Below are 20,079 nucleotides of genomic sequence, written 5' to 3' on the forward strand. Positions count from 1 at the left end.
CGCCTGCAGCGCTGACACGGGCGGCAGACCTCCCCGAACGCTCTGCGACACCAGCAACGGGACAGAATGCATGAAGACATGGGCATATGCGATGGCATGAGGACCCTCCCACCGCTGACCGCACGCAAACGAAGCAAGATGCGCTGTGCAGAACCTGAGGCACTAATCCCTCCGCCCGGCTCTGGCCAGACCAGCACTCCGTCTCCAGCCAGACCAAGGGGCTCCACAACCTTTTGCTCCACCAGAAGGACCGACGTGGGCCAGATGGCTTCCGAGTCTCCCACGGCCCTGCTTACACCACCCGTGTGTTACAGCCTGGGGCTGGAGCAGAGCTGATCCCCGGGGAAGGCATCGGCGCAGCTGGCTGGGAAGTGTATGGCAGCCGCCGCCGGCCCAGGGCATCTGGCAGGAGGAGCTCCCTAGCGTTGCTGTTCTGCTCTCCCGGGACTGGCCCTGTCCAGCTGGGCACCGGGAAGGGGATGCAGACTCGGAAATTCAGCACTTGGCAGAAAATGACAAGTAAAATCAAACATGAGACTGCCCAGAGCTCTGCGCGGGCTCTGGGGCTGCGTTCACACATGGAAGCGACACAGATGTAGGCAGGTAGTTTCATACACACTACGGGTAAAAAAAAGAACAGGACAGACAGACAAACACGGAAGCAGCACAACCAAGACCACAGAGCTGGCCATGCACACTGGGGAAATTCTCCTGGTGGGCACCCGGATCAGGGGCAGGTGCCACAGCTCAAACCCTCCACAGTGCCCACCCAGGCCTGCAGGTCACCTCCTGGTGAGGGAGAGGGATCCTGCCACCCAGCCCCAGCGACGTCTTGCAGACAGGAATGGCCTCTGCCCAGTCCAGCCCGGTGAACGCACACAGCCCGTCAGCCACGGGCTTGCGAAGGGATTCCAGCAGCTCTGGTAAGAGCTGAGACCTGCTGGGGTCACGGCCAAGGGGCTCTGCCAGCAAGGACACCGAGGCCTGCTGGGGTCACGGTCAAGGGGCTCAGCAGCAGTCATTAACCAGTTTGGGAGAAGGGGGGGGTCAGTTTTCTCTACCCTGATTTCCCTACAGCTGCCTCAGGTAAACACTTATCCGTGGTTTAAGTTTGGGCCAACAGCGACTTGCCTGGGGACACCACAAGCCACACGCTGTGGATCACAGGGCTGGAGCTCCTGTGGCTCTGGGGCGCCTGCCAGAAGGCAGCAGTGCCCTGCTGGTCTCCTCCAGGCCCCCTCTCCCTGCTGATCCGCTGAAGCCCAGCCTGGGACGGCTGTAGGACCTCAGGGTAGCAACAGCATAAGATGCTGCCTCCTCTGTCTCATGGGATTTCTGCTCCAGAGGGTGACCAAGGGACACCCCACGGCTGGGAAGTCATGAATCCGCGGGAAAGGGGGAGCCCTGTGTACCCACTGCGTGGGGGCAGCTGCTGGGGCTCAGGAAGGGCTTGTTGCCTCCTGGGGTGGCTGCCAGCTCAGTTCCAGCCTTGCAGGGGTCCCTCCCCACGGGGCTGAGGTGCACCAAGGGGGCCCTGCCCCTGCCCAGCCCTTGCTGGATGCCCCCCGGGCAGCCGTGACGGGGGCACACGGCCTTGCCCGGCCCGCGGTACGAGTTCCATGGAAGCCCGAGGGAATTTCCTCAGTCATCACGACGAGCAGCAGCACACGACATCACAGCACAGGGACACGGACATGCTACTGGGGTACACCAGGGCGGGAGGGGGGACACTCACATGCCAGAGCAAGCGCCGCTGCCCGTTCTCAGGAGAGCGGGGAGCGGGACCGGCACGGGCGTGGGGAGACGAGGTGAGTTTGCTATGGGATGAGAACATGCTCACTTACACAACTCGCCCACCCTCCGGAGGCCAGAGGCGGTTCTAGACAGAGCAGCGCGGACATGCAGATGGAGAGCAGGAAGAGAGGCAATGAGAGAGAATGTTAGCTTCGGTCCGGGGCGGCAACAAGACGGAGAAGAGCGAACAGACTTCATCACGCGGCCAGGGGCCGTGGCCGAGCGGCACCGCAGGAGCCCGGCCACGCCGCGAGCTCAGGGCCTCCTGCGCTGTGCGGGCCTGGGGGCTCTGGCAGCGGCGCGTATGGCACAGTGGTGCCCCGCACCGGGGACGGGGCAGGTCCCACGGCGCTTCACCATCTGGGGTGGGGGGCTAAGCCCCAGGCTGCTCTGGGGAAGGGGCAATCCTGGGGGGCAGCGAGGGGACCCGGGAAATGGCCGACACGGGGCTTTTGGGGCTGGTGAAGGTCAGGATGTTCCACCACACCGGTGGAGGTGACATCTGTGTGTTTACCAGAGGAGATGGGACATCCATAATTGCATGAATTCAACAGCCATAGCCTGAAGGATTCGACAGTGCTATTTGTAAGGGCTGGGAGGAGAGGGAGGAGGAGGGGGAGAGACAGGGGAGGGACAGGACAGAGACTGGGGAAGGGCAGAAGAGGGAGGGGAAGGAAACAACATATGCATGAGAAAAAATGCCCCACAGCAAGAACAAGAAAGAGCGGCAAATACAGTTCAACATCTTTTCTGACATCGCCCAATAGCTGTGCCAAGTGTTTTGCTGTCATGACCGTGAGAATAAGATCAGTGCGATATCATCAGGGCCTTGCAAGTGAGTTGTTAGTGCTTCCCAGAGGGGATAATCACAGCGCCTCTGGTACGGCAGTTTGCTTGAATCCCCTGCTGAGGTCTGCGCTGCGCCGAAGGACCTGCCCTGGGCTGGGAGGGGAACATTCAGCGTTTGTTCTCCAGCGAGCAGGCGGGACGTGCTGCATCTCCTCGCAGGGCCAAGAGAGGCCGTGCGCCTGCTGCCTGGGTGCTGGGCGGCTCTGCTGAGCTTTCGAAACCTTGGTCTCGTGCGTCACGAAATCCCTCAGCTGTGGCTATCAGGAGGGAGCGAGAGGCCTCGTCTCACCTGGCCAACACGGCCACCCCCTCCGAGCAGAGACTCCTCATCTCCCTGATCCCCACTGCCAGGGCCCTCGCTGTATCAGGGCCTTCCAGCAACGGTTTGGTTTGGCACGGGGGGGCTACAAATGTCAGCTGATCACGGCTTTCATTCAGACTTTCATCCCTTTTCTGCAGGCGAAGTTGCTGCAGGCAGATGGCGAAGAAACAGCCAGGAGCCGTGCCGAGAGCACGGCTGCCTCGGTCAGGCAGCTATGCTGCTCCAGGCAGGGTCTGCTCGCCCAGAGAGGGGGCTGCGGGTGGGGAGCACCCTCGGGTAGCTGCTGCGGGTCACTAAGGGCAGGGCCGAGTGAAGACGGCGCCGTTTCAGCTAGAGGATCCAGCCCAGCGCTGCGCAGCTCGCAGGGGAGGCGTTCGGGCAGCCCCAGGGCGGGCCGGCCGGCCGAGAGGGACGCGTGGTTATCCCCTGGGGAACGGCAGGCACCTCCAGGGACGGTGTCCCGGCTGTGTCACGGTGACCAACCCGCTACGCTGGAGGAGTGATGTAGAAGAGCAAGAGGACTTCTAACCGCACTTTGAACGCCCTCCCTCTCATGCGTTTCCACACAAGAGGGTCTCGACCTCCAGCTACTCCTTTTCCTGGGCAGTTTTGCAGATGCTGCCGTAACTGGACCGTGAGTCTTTCAGCCGCGAGCTCTCGCCCGCCTGTGCTCTGCCGTGGAACAGGGAGACTCGGGGGCCAACCTGGGTGTCAGTAAGCATTCACAACAGCGAGGTTCTGGCAGGGTCAGAGCACTACGGGTGTAAGAGCTGCTTATGCCTTAACTAAACGTTACACCTCCCGTTGCAGCAAGCCTGTTTTGTCCTCCTTTGTATGAAAAGGAAATTTAGGGCTAGTAACCACAGGAGACTTCCAGTCTCCTCATGAGTTGCCCCTGGGACTCTCCAAGCCAATCTCTGCCTGAGCTCTCACTGGAGAGCATGCGCAACCGTGGCAGGCTGCCTGCAGGACCGCTCTGGGGCAGCACACGGGCCTCCTTCCCCACGGTTGCTTTGCCTCCCGTTTGTTGACAAAAGAACTGAAATTTGAATGGGTCTCTTCACATTTCCCCGTGCAAGAGGAAAAGCCCTTTTCCTGTGACTCCCACTTCTAGTCCACTGAGGCCCTGAAAGGAACAGCCCTTAGAGCTCTCCTCCTGCGCTGGGGTGATATAGAGCAACTGCATCGTGGGACCCTCCCGGAGCCAGACCCAGCAAGGAGTGAACCCTTCAGGCTTTAACTCTTCCCTCTTTCGGGCCACTTTGGCGCTTGGTGGGACCCAGAGCTCTTCTCACTGAGGTCTAGACAACCCCTCCCTGCTCTTCCCAAGTCTCGCTCTGGACAAGCATGAGGCAGAGTCACGGTTTGCTCTTCTACTCACTCGGGAGTGGATGAGTGGATGAGCTGTGATTAGTAGATGTTAGTGACCAGATGAGGCGAAGCCAGCTGTGCTTGCTGTGACATGGACACATGCTGAGACTTGCTACCCACAATGCCCCTGTCTCCTTGTAGGCAATGCACATCAACATCAAAAACAGACCCTCCCCGGCCACCCGTGGCAGGAGGCATTGAGCTGGTGTCAGATCGGGGTCGCCTTGGATCGAGGGGAGCCTTTCCCTGCGGCAGGCGCTCTCTCACTCCCCTGCATGTTCACAGCAGCCCCTAGAACCTCTTGCTTTTCCAAATACCCAGCCTCCACCAGCTTCTCTCTACACAGCCTGTGCTTTCCCGCTCCCTTGCTGGCTGCAGAGCCACGTCCGCATGGAAAAGCCGCAGAGGTGGACCGGGCTCGGGAGAGCCCCAACCTCAGCCTGACATCCTGCAGGGAACGCTGGGAAAACGCCATGGCAACCGGGAGGGAAGAGCATCCTCCTGCACGCACGCCGCTCCGAGCTGCCAGCAGAATGCCTGGCGAGCCCCCGCCGCAGCGCCAGCGGCCCCACTGCAGAATGCCCCCACGAGCAGAAGCCCCCTCCCACGGGAAGGGGAGCCCACGGAGCGAAGGACGCGTTTTTACAGTCACCTGCAGAGACGCATGAAGCATCTTTTCAGCCCAGCTGCCGCAGGACAGCAGGATGGAGACCCGCCAAGCCCCGTCACGGGACTGCGGGTTTGCCTGCCTCTGGTGGCTGCACCCGACGCGTGGGGAAAGGGGGGGTGCTCGGGGGGGCTCGCAGGGCAGCACCAGCCGGGACTCGCAGGCTGCGCGGCTGTTTGCAGCCCGGCTGCTGTGAGCGGGGCTGCGGGGACGCCCGGCTCGACGTCCGAGGGGCTTTGGCCTCGCGGCACACCGAGACTGAGGGCTGCTGCCAGCACCCTGCCGGGGTCTGGGCTGCTCAGCTGGAAGGCCACCTCCTCCCCAAACCTCAACGCAGAACAACCCCCCCCCCGTATGCCCCAACCTCCCTCTAGGGAAGGTGCTGAGAAGCGCAGATCTCAGCTGGTCCCATCAATGCCTTTCTCCAGCTTTTCACCAGCTCTCCATGGACAGGCCCCTTGGCTGTGGAAAGAAAGCTCAGCTCTGCTTTGTGCGTGAGTTTAGACACCATGAAGAGACAAAAAGCCTACAAGGAAACAGGGGGTTGTATCTGCAGCGGCTGAAAGCTTGCACCAGAAATGTTACACCATTTAACTGAAACAGAATTAATTGATGAGTTTATATAGAAAGAGGTAGCTTTACCCTAGGAGCTAAATGCCTAAAGGGCTTATTTTTCTTCTCTCTCTCTTTCAGATCTGTAGAAATACAAAGCAGTTGTGGGTTTCCAGAACAGCACCTGAAAAACTCAGTTTTGCATCTAAAATTCTGCTTCACATGATACATTTGGCATGTTCGGCTGTTGCTTAAAGATAAACAAGCAAACAAACAAACAAACGAACGAACAAAAACCCTTCGCAAAGCACCCTCTAACCCAGGTTCTTGGCTGCATCGGCCCGAGCCCCAAACCAGGACCGTGTCGACACTTCAGATGCTTCTGGCTTGAGTCAACACGAGCCCGCGTTCAGCTCCAGGGGCCGTTGCCTGGCACCACACCAGCCCCGTCAGCAGAGGTGGGAGGTTGAGATCAGAGCGTGACTATGCGCGATGAGGAATGACACAAGGCTGGATGGCCACGGCCAGTCACAGGACAAGGGGACATTGAACGAGAATGCCACCTCACACAGGGCTTAACGTTGCACACTGAACGCGTGAGTCACCCTGAAGCGCATGAGTTCAGCCCCGGGTGCTAACGCAGCTCTTGGGCTGGCGCTGGCACCGCTGGCTGTGACTCACTGGCTCGCTAATCAGAGACGCACACCTCTCATTAGTCAGCGTCAGCTTTATTGCGGTCACGGATGTCACACAATGGATCCCTCTCAGCGTCCAGCAGCAGCCCTGAGCGGCGGGGTCCTCGCACCGCTCCTGCTCAGCGGAACGACTCTGCTCGGCATCTGCTGCGGCATGAGCTCTGGCCGGGGGGCGGCTGGGCAGTTCGAGTCAGGGAGACGCCAAGACGTCTGGTCACTCTCCCGCAGCTCAGCTCAGCAAGGGCTACTGCGGGCTGGGACACTGGATCTTCAAGGATCCCACTCGTGTCAAATGTGATGATGGCTGCTGCTGGCCTCACGTCAGCCTTCAGAGACAGGCTGTGTCAAAGCAAGGGTCAGGGCAGCTCCAGGGGAGCGAAGTTCATGTGTCCCCAGCTCAAGGGTCATCGCTTATTGCCACGGGACAGCGCGAATGGCAGTTGTCACTCTGCTCTGCTGTCACTGTCACCGCCGAACTACGGCGTCTCGGTGAGGCTGTGCAGAAGGCTGTGTCTCAGCAAGCGGGCACGCCACTGCTTCGGGAGCAGGACCTTCCTCTGACAGCACGCCGTGCGCGGGCACAGCAGAGCTCCCCTCGCACGCTCAGCCCTGGCCGGTCACGTGGGGCCCAGGGAGCGGGAGGACAGAATAAATATCGTCTCTATTGATTGCCTGAACTCTGACCTCATGTCCTCATTCTCAGTATTTCTTGGCCTCTTTCTCAGTCCCTCTTGTCAAACGTCCTCCTGTGGAAGACCGTCTTGGAAGGAGACACAGCCAGAGTTAGAGTTATGGAGAAAGCGGTTTGTCTTCTGCTCCTGGGGGTCCCCAGCCAGGACCCTCACAGACCTCTGCAAGAGAAAGGCACCAGGGCCTGTGCTACAGCCACCTTGTGCAAAGAGACGATCCCTGCTCTTGGATGCAACTACTGTAAATTCAGAATTTAACGTGCTTAGAAAGAAACTCCAGCAGCGACACCCGCCACCACCTGCTCCAGCAGCTCCTGCGGCCCTGGAGGGGCACTGGCGGCTCGAGGATGGCTCCTGCAAGGGCACCTCACCGTCCCCGAGCCCTGTGGACCTCCAGGACACCTCTGGCTCTAGGTAAGAGCTTTGGTTTGGCTCACCGCCCTTTCTGGAGCAGAGCTAAATGTAAGAACGACAGAAAAAGCTGCAGCACCAGTCAGGCCACAGCCCTTTGGTCCTCCCAACGCCTCGTGGAGGGGCTCCAGCGGGCTCTGGCTGCAGCATCGCCTGGGGCTTTCCTGAAGCCTGGCAGAAGGGGTGCAGCACCCTTCAGCCCCTGAGGGGCTGCTCAAGGGCTGTCCCAAGCCAGCACGGTCCCACCTCGCTCCTCCTTAGCAGTGCTGCCATATGTAGGGGTGGCTCTTGTGGGAGGCTTAGGTAACGCTGTCTTTCCCAGGACAGGCCCAAGGACTGAAAAATGTGTCCTGAAATGGGTCATCTAAGCTTATCTAACCGCTCTTTACATTATTTTCTGAATTTACAGCAATTTCATAAAAGAGAGGAATTTTCACAATGAGGGAGAGTGGCTGACATCATTAAACACTCTATTTACAGCTGACTTCCTGGGAAATATTTCAAGTTTTTGACATCGACCGGGAGCATAAAAATTTCAGAGATGAAAGGCCATGGCTTTCAGAAAAAGGGATGAGAACATTGAACGCTGCAGGACAGCTGGAAGTGCCAAACGCTCGGTGGCGGGGTGGGTAAGGAGGGGAGGAGGGACCGCACCTCCCCGGTGCGGGGTCTCTACAGAAGGGGACACGCAGCAGCAGCAGCAGCGTATCACAGGGCAGGAGCTTTGGGAGGGTCTGCTGCTCCTGGGGGAGATGGGGGAGAGGGGAGCACGCTGCCTGCGGGAAGCACGGGGATGGAAGGGAACTGGTGGCAGCCCTGCAGGCGTGAAGGACGGGAAGGGTTACAGAGAGGCAGAGGATGGAGAAGGGGTGTCTCCTAGAAATGGGGGGTCCTTGCACATCTCTGCTGGACGGACACGGGAGAGAAGGGAAGGGGACAGGCCGGGGAGGGGGGGGCTGCGCTCTGACACCACGTGGACACATGGGTGCTTTTCGATGCTGGCTCTGGAAGAGCAAAGGGGGCTGACGGCAGACGGCCCAGCAGCCCCTCCACCAGCCCCGGGTGAGGGGGGGCCAGCCGGGCCCCAGGACAGGTCCCAGCAAAGGGCCGATGCCTGGCAGGGCCAAGCTGTTGGAGACGCCACGCCTGGCTGCCAGGAAGAGCTGGTAACGTCCAAGTTCTCCAGCGCCACTGCAGAGCTGCGCAGTCAGCACTCGTCAGGGACATGGCGTGCCCGACCGCAGAGGGGTCTCCAAAGGCAATTACAGCCAGTGCGTTCAGCACGGGACCCCGGGGATCCCGGCTGAGCAGCGCGGGGAGAAGGGACCATGTGTGAGACACCCATCTCCAGGGCATGGCTGTGATGTGCAACTGGGGCCAAATCCAGTGAGAGAGAGAAGGGCAAGAGCCACAGATTTCATTCCACGCCGCAGTCGTAACGACAAGCTGGGTACCGAGAGGTGGATCACCAGTGCAGCCAGGCCGGCACTGCCAACACAGGCTGGTACGGGCAGGGAGACGTCAGCCAGCTGGAGGATGGAGCTACATGAACGCTCTCCTGGGGCTGCGTCAGGAGAGGACACTGTCCCACGCTACGGTGTGAAACGTGCCCAGCTGTGCTGGCACCACGTGGACTCGTAACCCATCACTGGGATGATCTGGTTAGAAAAACCTCTCCGAAAGAAGGGCTCCCCTTAGCTCAGAGCTCCCTGCTGAACCAGCACCTCGCTGACCCCCAGCAACTGCGTCACTTGTGGGACCTGCTCACGGTGGCTTTGCTGCAACGGGAGGTGCTGTGTGCCTGCATCCTGAAAGGGCAGGGTGAGACCGGGGATTTTGGGTCACTTCCTGCTGTAACTTCAGATTTCGAAGCCTTGTAAGGGTTCGCCCTCAAATCTCAGGCTCCAGCGTAGAGTCTTTTAGTTTAGTTTAGCTCTACAGTTCGGTGGGGAGGTTGGGATGCAAGCGTGGGGCAAAGGGGCTGCTGCTGCAGGACTTTGTAAGAGAGAGAGGCTCCTGCGTGTCCTGGGGTCCTACTGCTGCGACCTTTCAGACCTCCTGGGCCAGCCGGGCTCCGCGCAGGTCCATGTGTGGAGGAGGAGGACAAGGGCTGAGAGGATCTACCACGCTCAGGCACTGCGGAGACGTGTGCGAGCCAGCGCTGCTCTCCGCAGGACACGGCCGCTGCGAGCACCCGTGGAAGCCCGGCTGCACCCCCTGCCCGGAGCCGCGCGTAACGCCCCCCGGCTGCACCCTGCCAAAACACCTCCCTGTGGGTCACCAGAGCCAGCTCGTTCCAGAAACGGCACCGAGCTCTGCCCCAGCCAACAAAGGTTGGGGTGGTGCCGCTGTGTCCTTTCTAAGGGCTGTCCCAGACCCCCCCCGTGACGGCTCCCGCCTGGCAGTGACTGACCAGAGCTCTAATACGTAGTCTGACAACATTTGGAGGTCCTTTGAAACGAAAAGCACTAGAGAAACACACGTTGTTGTTAGTTGTTCAGGAGCAAACATTTAGAAGTGAAACCCACGACTGGATACAGCAGCTTCACAACAGCATCGAGACAGAGGAGGAACATGGAACGACAGGAAGGCAGTTTAAAGGGAAAAAGCAACAGTGCGAGCTCGCTACGTGTGCGGGGCGTAGAGAGGAGCCATGAACAGATCACACCAGCTTCTGGAAAGCGCGTCTCAGCACTGCCTCTCCCCGGGCAGCTGAGAAGTCCTGACATCTCTGAAATGCCCCTCAGAGCACGCCCTGGGTTACTCGGCACAGTTACGCTCTGCCTACGCGCCTCCCTGTCCCCCCGGGTGCCCTCGTCCCGCCCCCGCCCCCTCCCCTGGCCAGCGACCAGCGTCTTACCGTGCCGCGACCACAGGTGACTTCTTCCCGGGATCTAACGTGGATCCGGCTGGTTCCTCCCCCAGTGATCGTGTATCCTTATTCAGCTGCTGTAGTCGGGAACTTAGCTCACTGATCACAGTTGGCTTGTCATCATCAGCCCCATGGATTGGCCTGCTCTCCATGGGGTCCCCCCATAGCTTGGACCTTCTCTGAAAGAGGTAGCGTGGCCGGCCAATGCTGGCTGATGCCAGAGTGGCCGCATGTTGCTGGGAGATGAGCTCGCTGTCCGAAGACTGCTTCAAAAGTGGGTCCCTGAAAGTAACTGGCCCCTTGCTGAGCTGGGACTTGAGTTTTGGCTTTGGAGGCACTGGTGGCTTCTCGAGTATAAAAGTTTGTCCATCCGCAAAGGAAGTGTATGTGTCAGTAGGCTCCCCGCTTTCTGAGGACAACGTAGACATGCTGGAGACCGTAGAGATGGTGCTTGTGGTCTCCAGGTGATGGTCACTTGAACTTCTGGTGTCCACCTCTTCCACTCCCGAGTCTGCAGCAGACTCTGGGGCTACGGGGGCATCAGAGGGCTTCCCTGAGGGTGTTCCGCCAGTGGTAGAAGGTGCTACTGCTGCCGCTGGTATGGATGGCGTGCTAGGCGTAGCCAGGTGGCTGACTGGTGTGCCAGGGGTGGTGACCAGTACCCCGTTCGCAAACTCATCTGGTGGAGGCACCAGCCCTATCTTGGCCAGTTCCTCCCTGGTCTCTTCGTCACTTGAGGACAACTGAGCTGGTGGGAGGGTAACCGTGTAGGGCTCCACTTCTTCCTCCGAACTGCCTTGTCCCAACGTCTTGTCAGAGGCTGGACTGACTGGAGGCTTCCCCACGGGACTGGGCTGGGTCTCTGCTTTGGGGGACTCCGCTGGCTCTGTGCATGCTTCAGGGACAGCCGGCTTCTCCTCTTTTATCTCAAGTCCTATCTCGTCTTGGCCATTACTTGTGGCATGAACCATGATGAGGCCAGCGGTCTTCTGCTGTGATGTATCCACTATGCTAATAATCATGGACTTCTTGTCTTCTTGTTTTTTCTCCTCCTTCCCGGGTGTTTCTGCTCTTGCCTCGGTTTCTTTTCTCAGTGTGGACGGAGTCCCCCACTGGCTCTTCGTAGGGGCCAAAGTCCCAGAGTCTGTTCCGATCACCCCTTTGCCTCCAGGTGAGTACGCAGGGGACACCAAGCTCTCCAACTCCCCCCTCTCTGGTTCTTTGGTTTGGATGTCCACAAACAGGGGTGCTGCTCTCTCTGAGTCTGGGCTGTGGATTGGGGTGGGCGACCGGGATGGGACTTGAGTTGAGAGGGCCCGTTCCCTTGCGGCCAGCGCAAGCGCCAGTGGTGAGTTCGGATCCAAGGGCTTTCCTGTTAGGGGGTGGATGAACGTTGAGGATGAGCTGCTAATTAATGGCTTTAAAGCTGAGACAGGGGAAGGCAGTAGTACATCTCGGCTTCCTAACAACCGCTCATCAATAGACCTGGACTGCTGCAGGGATGGCATGTCGCTGCTGGGGGGGCTTCCTTCGATGGCCCCGACCGAGAGGAAGACAGTGGATTTCCGCCTCTCATCCAGACGACGGTCTCTGTCCTTCATGACTCCAGCGATGGCAGTGGCGAAGGGGATGCTCGTGGCTTCGACCTGAGCAATGCCGGTGTGGTGCTGATATTCCACTCCACTCAGGCGATGGCTCCTGCGGGTGGGAGAGGGCTCCCTTGTAAAGCCCCCGGTGATGGCCAGCGCCGCTCTCTCCTGTGCATCCTCCACCTGTAGCTGCTTAACAAGGGGACTCTTCTTCCTCTGCGGCTTGGTGGGAGCAAACAGGCTGACGTTGAACTGACCCATGTTGGCGTAAGGGTTGTCAATCACTCTCCCCTTCCTCTTCAGCTTCTCTGGGGGGGTTGCAGAAGGGCCAGGCCGGGGGATCTCTGTTGGCTCCACGGGAAGATGAGAGGAATCCTGTAGGATTATCATGGATCGGGCCCTCTTCTGCCTTTCAGGGTAAGGAATGGAAGTCCTCGCCTGATCATACATCTCGGCTGCGCTAATGACCTGTGGGAGTCCGTGGAGTTTAGCCTCCAGGCTTGGCTTAAAGCTTGATCTTATGGTATCGTAAGCTCTTCCTGGGGGTGGAGGTGGCGAGAAGGATGGAGGGGGGCCTGTGTCAAAGTAGTATGGAGAAGGAGGTGGGGGTGGGGCTGTTTGAGGTGGTGGAGGAATCCCATGTCCTTCCCTAACGGTGTCTTGCATTGATGTGCTCCGGGGAAACTTCCCATCTAGCAAAGAGGCAGCAAGTTTCTCGTCTTCACCTGCAAAACAAGAACAGAGAAGTCAGAGAGGATCTCTCCAGAGAACCCGGAGTATGACAGTCGCCGCGATTTGGATATGTGACATCCCTTCCTACCCCCCCCTTCTTTCTGAGGTGACTACTTTCCACTTCATCTTTTATTTGCTTGGTGCTTGTGTTTGCCCTTTGGCCCTTTGCTCATGTTCACTTGGCACGGAAGTGCGGCCACAGACTCTCACAATATCTCACATTGTTTTAAATCCATCAGACAGTTGTGCCCAACACTTTCCAACTGGGCTGAACGCTCTCCAGACCAACGCAACAGCCACAGAATCGAACACTCGCTCGATCAAACCTCCCGACACCCAACTGCCAACGTGCGAGACAGCCGAGTGCCACCAGGTTGTGCAACTCGCAGCAAACACCGCCGTCTCCCATGTGCGGCTCTCGCACTCTCCCGCTCGCTCTTCTCGTGTCACACTCCCCCCCTTTCCCCTGAGGGGTTACATATGCTTCAATGTGACAGACTGACTTCAGAAGCAGGGTCTAGCAGAAACTTAAGTTACCTATTCCCAGAATTGGCAGTACCCGAGGAAGCCAGAGTCTGCCCTTCTTACTACCAATGTACTACCCGGGTGCACAGCGAGAGCTTTGGCAGGTACTTGCAATGCTCAGGGAAAGAGTGCGAGCACCTCGCCAAGCAAAGCAATAGGAGGAAAAATCCACCAATACAGCAAGTCCGGGGCAAGCACTTGCACGGGTGCAAGTTCACCAGCCCAGCTTGCTCCAGCCTTCTGCACCAGCCTGCCCCTCGTCACCCGGACCTGCTTTGCTGCGCTCGTCGCGTCCTTGCCACCCACACTTCCTTCTTTTCAGTCCCAGTTCGGCTGTTTTCAAGGTTTCAAACTGCTCTCAAGGCAAGGGTCAAGACGGCAGAAGGCCACGTCTTGGCGCGGCAGCACGGTGACCGCCTGCTTCTTTGGCTCTAACGCTTTTTCCGTAACGTCCACCCGCGCTCAAAGGGCTTTGGCCACTGGGCCTTCTGCTGCACAGCAGCTTCACCAAACGCCTGCAGACGCAGAGTCTGCTGGGGAGAAAGGGAGCGTTTTGGCCAGCGAGCGCTGAACCTGACACCCCGTCCTGCTGTTCAGACTGCCGCTGTGTTCAAAGCCAAGCTATTTTTGCTGAACATCGTTTGGGGATTTTCAATACTAAGGTAGCACGACGAGCTGCGAGCACGAAACAAGTTCAAAGAAGGACTGGACAAAGCCACGGAGGATGCACTTTTTGTGGGCTATTACACACACAGAAGCCTCTGAACTGAAGACAGGAGCTGCCTGGTGAGTATTCAGGAGAGGTGTCCTATCCTTGCCCTGTTTTCACTCTTCCCTGGGCACCTGCCTAAGAGCAATGCTTAAGACAGGATCCCGCACAAGATGGAGCCACGGTGTGATTCAGTATAGACACCGTCACGTTCTGAACAGCATGAAAATCCCAAGAACAGTCATACCTTCATGCTTATTTCCACTTCTCACCTGGGAATGGCCAAGAGCTGAAACAAGGAAATTTATGCAGCACTGAGCTGTTACCATGCCCAGACTGCGACAGAACACGGCCTAACGCCATCAGAGCTTGTCCTAGGGATGTGCTGACCACCCTGTAGAGAGGGACCGCTGCGTTGAGTACAGAGCTATTTCAGGAAATAAAGCTGGTTCATCTTCCTCGAATTTCCTGACCTGCAAAGAGCAGACAGCCCAAGTGGCCACTGACTACCAACCGTCACTGCCCGCTGAGAATTCTCGGCAGTCGACTGCGCACGGCTGTAGGGGTTGTAACCCCTGTGATACCTTCTGGGGTATTCCACAAGCCCCAGCAGCTCACAGTCCCTGCTGCAAAGTTCTTGTAAAGAGTTGAAAGCAACGTATTTCAAGAGAAGGAAGGGTGAAGGGGACAGTTAGAGAACCGAAACGTATCCAGGGTGTGGGTAGTAGTTTTTGTTTCATTTTACATAGCTGGTTCTACAATTATTCATTGCATTCTCTCTATTCCCCACTTGCTATTTTTCTCTGCCATAAGCATCTGTCCTCCATTTTCTTCTTAAATGAGGAGCACTATGGAAAACCATATCCAAAGCACTACCAGGTGCAGTGACCAGCTGGACATCTCAAAGGGACCCAGACAGGAATGGGCCAGCAGGAACTCCATGAATTTCAACAGGGGCAGACACAAAGTCCCACACTCAAGAAGGAAGAGTGCCTTGCAACTGGGCAGGCTGGGGACAGGCTGGCTGGGAAGCAACACTGTGGAAAAGAACCTGGGGGCTCGGCAGGCAGAGAGGTGAACATGGGCTGGCCCTGTGCCTCAGCAGCAACAGCCAACAGCGTCCTGGGCTGCCCGAAGAGGAGCAAAGGCAACAGGCAGAGCAAAGAGGTTATCCCTCTCACTCCCACCCGTGAGACCACACCTACAATGCTGCATCCAGTTTTGGGGCCCCTGATACAAGGAATACATCAATGAACTGAAGGGAGTCCAGTGGAGAGCCAGCAAGATGGTCAGGACTGGAGCTCTCGCTGTGTCTGGGGAGGCTGAGCGAGTTGGGCTCCTTCAGGCTGCAGAAGGGATGGCGTTTGAGGGGGAACTGAAGAGCAGCCTTCTGGTATCTACGGGAGGCTATCAAGAACATAAACCCAGGCTTCTCACAGTGGTACATGGTGGGGGGACAAGAGGCCATGGTGGGGGGACAAGAGGCAACAGGCAAAACTGAAATGGGAGGTTCTGACGGGATAAAAAGAGAATTTTTATGATGAGGACCGTCAAGCAGCAGAACAGGCTGCCCAGAAAGGGTGTGCAGCCTCCATCCATGGCAGTTTTCAAGACCAGACTGGGTAAAACCCTGAAAACATGATGTGATGTCATAGCTGACCCTGCTTTGAGCTGGAGGTTGGACTAGAGACCTCCTCCTTCCAACCTGAATCATTCTTTGATCCTACAACAGAAAAATGTTACAGTGGCTTCATTACAGCGCTGGTTCCCAAGCGGACAGTCTCTACAACCCCGCTACTCGGAACAGCGGGAATAATACCCATTTCCTGTGAAAACGAACGGCCCCTGTCGCTCCTCAGCAAGAAGATCCACACTCAGGAGACATTGCTGACGGGAGAGGTGGGAGGAAAGCAAATTCTTGGCAAGCCCTTTCTTCACTACCTGCAACTCACCGTTCTGACACAGCTCCTCTGCTCACTCTGTCTGCGCTCTTCTGTCGTCCTGCATAAACACCTACAGCCATTTGCTCATCTGCCTCTCCTCCTCTCTGTACAGCTTGCTCGTGACCTACGTTCTGCTGACGATGCCGAGGACTCTGCCTCCATCCTCCACTCCGTCTCTCCTCCAGTCCAGCCGATCAACGGCACATCCAGCCCAGCCTGCTGCCCGGCGGCCAGCAGCGACTGCCCGAGGAAGCGTGTAAGAACCCAGCAAGCAGGCAGCGGTGCTTCTCCCCTCCCAAAGACCCTGCCAGCTTCCAGCCACTTGCTGATCAAGGGCTGGCTGAGTCGGACTGCCTCTGCATTTAACCCTTGGTGGACTCTCTTCTTCCAGGCGCTCGGCAGCGCTCTTTGAACTCGGGTGAATTTCTCGCACTCCCAGCACCATGTGCGGAATTACCGGCTTCTCTCTCCAAACTCCACCTATCCCCCTCGTTTGATGCCCATCGGGTCTGTTGCCCTGGTTTTGGCTGGGACAAAGTTAATTTTCTTCCACCACGTTTTGGATTTAGGATGAGAACAGTGTTGGTTACACACTGACGGTTCAGTTGTTGCTAAGCAGTGCTTACAGTAAGTCAAGGACTTTTCAGCTTCTCATGCTTTGGGGGCACAAGGAGGTAGGAGGGGACACAGCCAGGACAGCTGACCCAAACCGGCCAAAGGGGTATTCTGTACCGCACGAAGTCATGCCCAGTACATAAACTGGGGGGAGCTGGCCGGGGGGTGTGGATCGCTGCTCGGGAACTGATGGGGCATCGGTTGGTGAGTGGTGAGCAATCGCATTGTGCATCACTCATTTGGTATATTCTAATTCTTTTATTATTATTACTGTCATTTTATTATTATTATTATTATTACCATCATCATTATTTTCTTCCATTTCTGTCCTATTAAACTGTCTTTATCTCAACCCATGATGTCTGTTGTTTTTCCCCGCCCTGATTCTCTCCACCACCCCACCAGGTGCGGGGAGCGAGCGAGTGGCTGCGTGGCGCCCGGCTGCCAGCTGGGGTCAAACCACGCCGTCTGTAAAGACCTTTTTTTTTTTACAAGGCTTTCTTTGAATAGCATTGCTGTGCTGTTATGTTCTCTTATTCAAGTGCCCATTCCTACTGCAATAGCAAACGTTGTAAAATACAGCCTCCGTGACAGGAAGAAACTCCTCGCTGATGTTTAAATGTGATCACACGGGGGCAAAAGGAAACCTCTCCCTTCACATGAGAAGCGTCTCTGCAGTTAAGCGTGAGACTGGTCATTGCTGAGTTTTATTTACTGCCTGTGCAGGCTGTAGTTCTGCTCAGGGAGTCTCCGAAGTTGAACAAAGGCAACCAGCAACCCCTTGGGAACAGGCTTGAAACCTGGTGGCTTGATGAAGTGTTGAGTTTATGAACTGCGTTCGGTCCCCACAGAGCAGGCTGGACCCTGCACAGACCCTGCGGAGGTAACGAGCCCACGGCCGTACAGAAATCCCCCCAGGTGAAAGCCATGCTGAGGACACGTGTTCTCCCAAAGGGTGAGGGACCGGCTACAAAACCATCCTGGCAGTTTTTAACTTGAAATGGAGAATCTATTTGAGTTTATCTAAAACGCTGGTAGCTGAAAGCACGGCTGTCTTTTACCCAGCTCCACTCCTACTGACTGAAATGTCATAAATACGGTACTTTTTCACTTCTGCCTTAACACCTGCCTGTTGCTAAATGCTGCATGGGGCAACGGGCAGCCCTCGCCCCGGGGACGGGCAGTCTGCAGGAGAAGGAGCCTGACCACCTCCTGCAGTGTTCGGAGCCCATCCGCACCACGCAGGGGCACCCAAGAAACAGCAGCGCCGCTCCCCACCTGCGTGGCACCCACAGAGCAGCCCGGCACCGAGGGCCTCCCGTGACGAGCCTCATCCAGGCTCTGACACCCAGAGAGCCCTCGGGGAAGGCAGCTCCTTCACGCTGGCCAAGCGCTCCCACCTCCTTCAGACCTCATCCCTCCTCCGAGGGGCTGCCAGATGAACGCAAAAACCTGCGAGCTGTTCCACGTTCTCCAGAGGGACGGTGGAGGTGGGAATGACCGCTGTGAGCATCTGCCTGCCGCAAAGGGCACGACCCTTCGTGTGCCGCCCGCGACCTCCCTCTGCGCCTGGTCCGTCTCCCACGTGCATGACTGGCAGGTTAAACGTCAAGGACAAACCAACAAACGTGTCCCTTTGCTGACTGCCATCAAGATTTCGGCTCTCGGTTCCCTTCACGGAGCATATGCTGTGTCTCCACCGTGTCGGGGCACACACGCTTCCGACACACAGCAACAAGGGATCACCGGGATCACACCACAGAGGTTGGCACATGCAGGAATAAAGAGTCAAAACGGAGCCTCCAGCAATCAGCAAGGACCAGCAAAGAGCCCAGGGTAACTGATCTGAAATGGGAATCACGCTCCGGGCGCCCGCCCGCAGCGCAGCTCAGCAACGCCACAAGCCTCACGGCAACCCCTGGCTGCAACTCACAGCGCGCTCGACGCAGCCTTAATCTCCAGGGAAAAACACAAAAACTCTCCATAACGCTTTCGGGCCTGTTACCATAACAGCCTAAATCCCTGTGAGAATCCAGCTCCGTGCGTTAATTGGGGCTAGCTAATGAGGTGGCGCTCTCCAGCGCACCCCCACACCGTTCCCAACCTCGCCTTCCCCGCGCGGGGATGGCAGAGCAGCTCCCAAAGCCGCCCCCGAGCCAGAGCAGAAAGGTGCCAAGCGCCACGGCGCCGCTCATGTCCAGAGGCAGAAAGCGGGTCACCGTCACCCTCGGGTGCGCGGGGCTGGCACCAGCTCTGGGCAACAACCGAACCGACAGGGGGAGGGGGAGGAAGGCCCACCGCCCTTCCGAGCGCAGGGACGCAACAGCACGGTGCTGGCTGCCACGGCACAACGCCTGCACCGCAGCTCGGGTGAACCCGAGAACCTGTTCAGAAGACGGGAAAGCGTCGGGAGCTCACCCGGGGTCCGTACAGGGGAGGACGGACCCAGGACGGGACTGGGGAGGGCTGCCAGCCCCGCAGTGGGCCCTGCCAGACCTTCGTGCAGCCCAGCACGGGCAGAGCAGGAGGAGCCCGGTGTCCCCGACGTCTTTTTGAACACCGAGTCGACACTCAGCCCGTACGGAGCAGCTGCCGCCTCCAGGCAGCGCCCGCAGCCCATCTGACACGGGGACACGCTGCTCCTGTCCGTGCAAAACCGCCCTCTGCACCGTCTCGGGTTTGCTCCGGGGAGAGGCTCAGCGGGTGCCGTGACGCTCTGCAGACTTCCAAGTGGTTTTAACTTCTGATGCTGGAGCAGATGGCGTGGCAGCAATCTTGGAAGTCTGACAGGGATTTTCTTTTCTATCAGCCTCCCCACTGCAATGCATTTCTTTTCTTCACATTTGTGTCGAAATATTTCTCCTGTTCTGCTCTCTTTGTAGCCAGTCGAGGGTTAACTACCGCTGTCTCAAGAAATTCTTAGATGCAAACATGAAATGCTTTGATCTTTTGTCACAAGTCCCTGGGAACCTAAACCAGCTGTGTAATATGCAAATAATTCAGAGCATTCCTTCACCAAAAAACCAAACCAACCAATTCCTGCTTATTTTTCACCTCGTTCCTTGCTTTTAGTAGTGATTTTCATCATGAAGTCAACTGACTGTACGGCGCATGAGCCTGTCATTGTGGGTGTGAAATGACAGCTCAAGAAGGACTTCTAAAACAAGCCAATTGCAACCCAATTTCTACTGTTTGGCTGTTTTCTATTTTAGCTTATCTGGAATTCCACAAAAATTAGCTGGTTTCTAAGAGGCGCTGCTTTTGGTGCGCCTTATGGCAGGCAAACTGGGAACACGAAGCTGCTGTCCCCTCCTCAACAGGAATCATCCCCTCTTGGTGCAGACAGACGCGTGCCATCCTTGGGTCGAGCACAAAGCAGAGCTACGGGTGATTTTTTCTCCGTATTTATTGTCGGGTTGTGCTTGGGTGCTGTGCTTGTGGCATCTGCAGCCGTTCCTGCTCAGAACAGGGCAGCTCCAGGCCTGCTTTTCATCTTCCCTGGTGCAGACTAAATCCAGTGTTTCTGAGCCCCTTGCTGCACGGCGCATGTAGGCGGAATGGTTGGGAATCCCGGGCAAGGACCCAGTGCTCTGGGTGCCGAACAGAAACGACACACGTGGGACATCACACTTGATGCTCGTCAGCACATGAACCCTACGCACAACCAAACAAACCCTACGGCTGTACAAACCCTGCGGATCCCTCTTCTCACAGGTCTCTGTACAGAGACCCTCGGCAGCCCAC

At 57.4% G+C, this 20,079-nt stretch overlaps 1 protein-coding gene across 2 annotated transcripts in view; it reads right to left on the bottom strand.

The window, feature by feature from the left end:
• SHANK3 (SH3 and multiple ankyrin repeat domains 3) overlaps window positions 1-20,079 on the bottom strand; it is a 342,763-nt gene that overhangs the window by 13,479 nt on the left and 309,205 nt on the right. For both annotated transcript variants that reach the window (XM_086475378.1, XM_086475373.1), the window contains one exon: window positions 10,211-12,536. In XM_086475378.1, coding sequence (XP_086331504.1) covers window positions 10,211-12,536 — 2,326 coding nt within the window. The remainder of the gene's footprint in view (window positions 1-10,210; window positions 12,537-20,079) is intronic.

Source organism: Leptosomus discolor, chromosome 1 (genome assembly GCF_034619465.1).
Source record: "Leptosomus discolor isolate bLepDis1 chromosome 1, bLepDis1.hap2, whole genome shotgun sequence".
Lineage (NCBI taxonomy): Eukaryota > Metazoa > Chordata > Aves > Leptosomiformes > Leptosomidae > Leptosomus > Leptosomus discolor.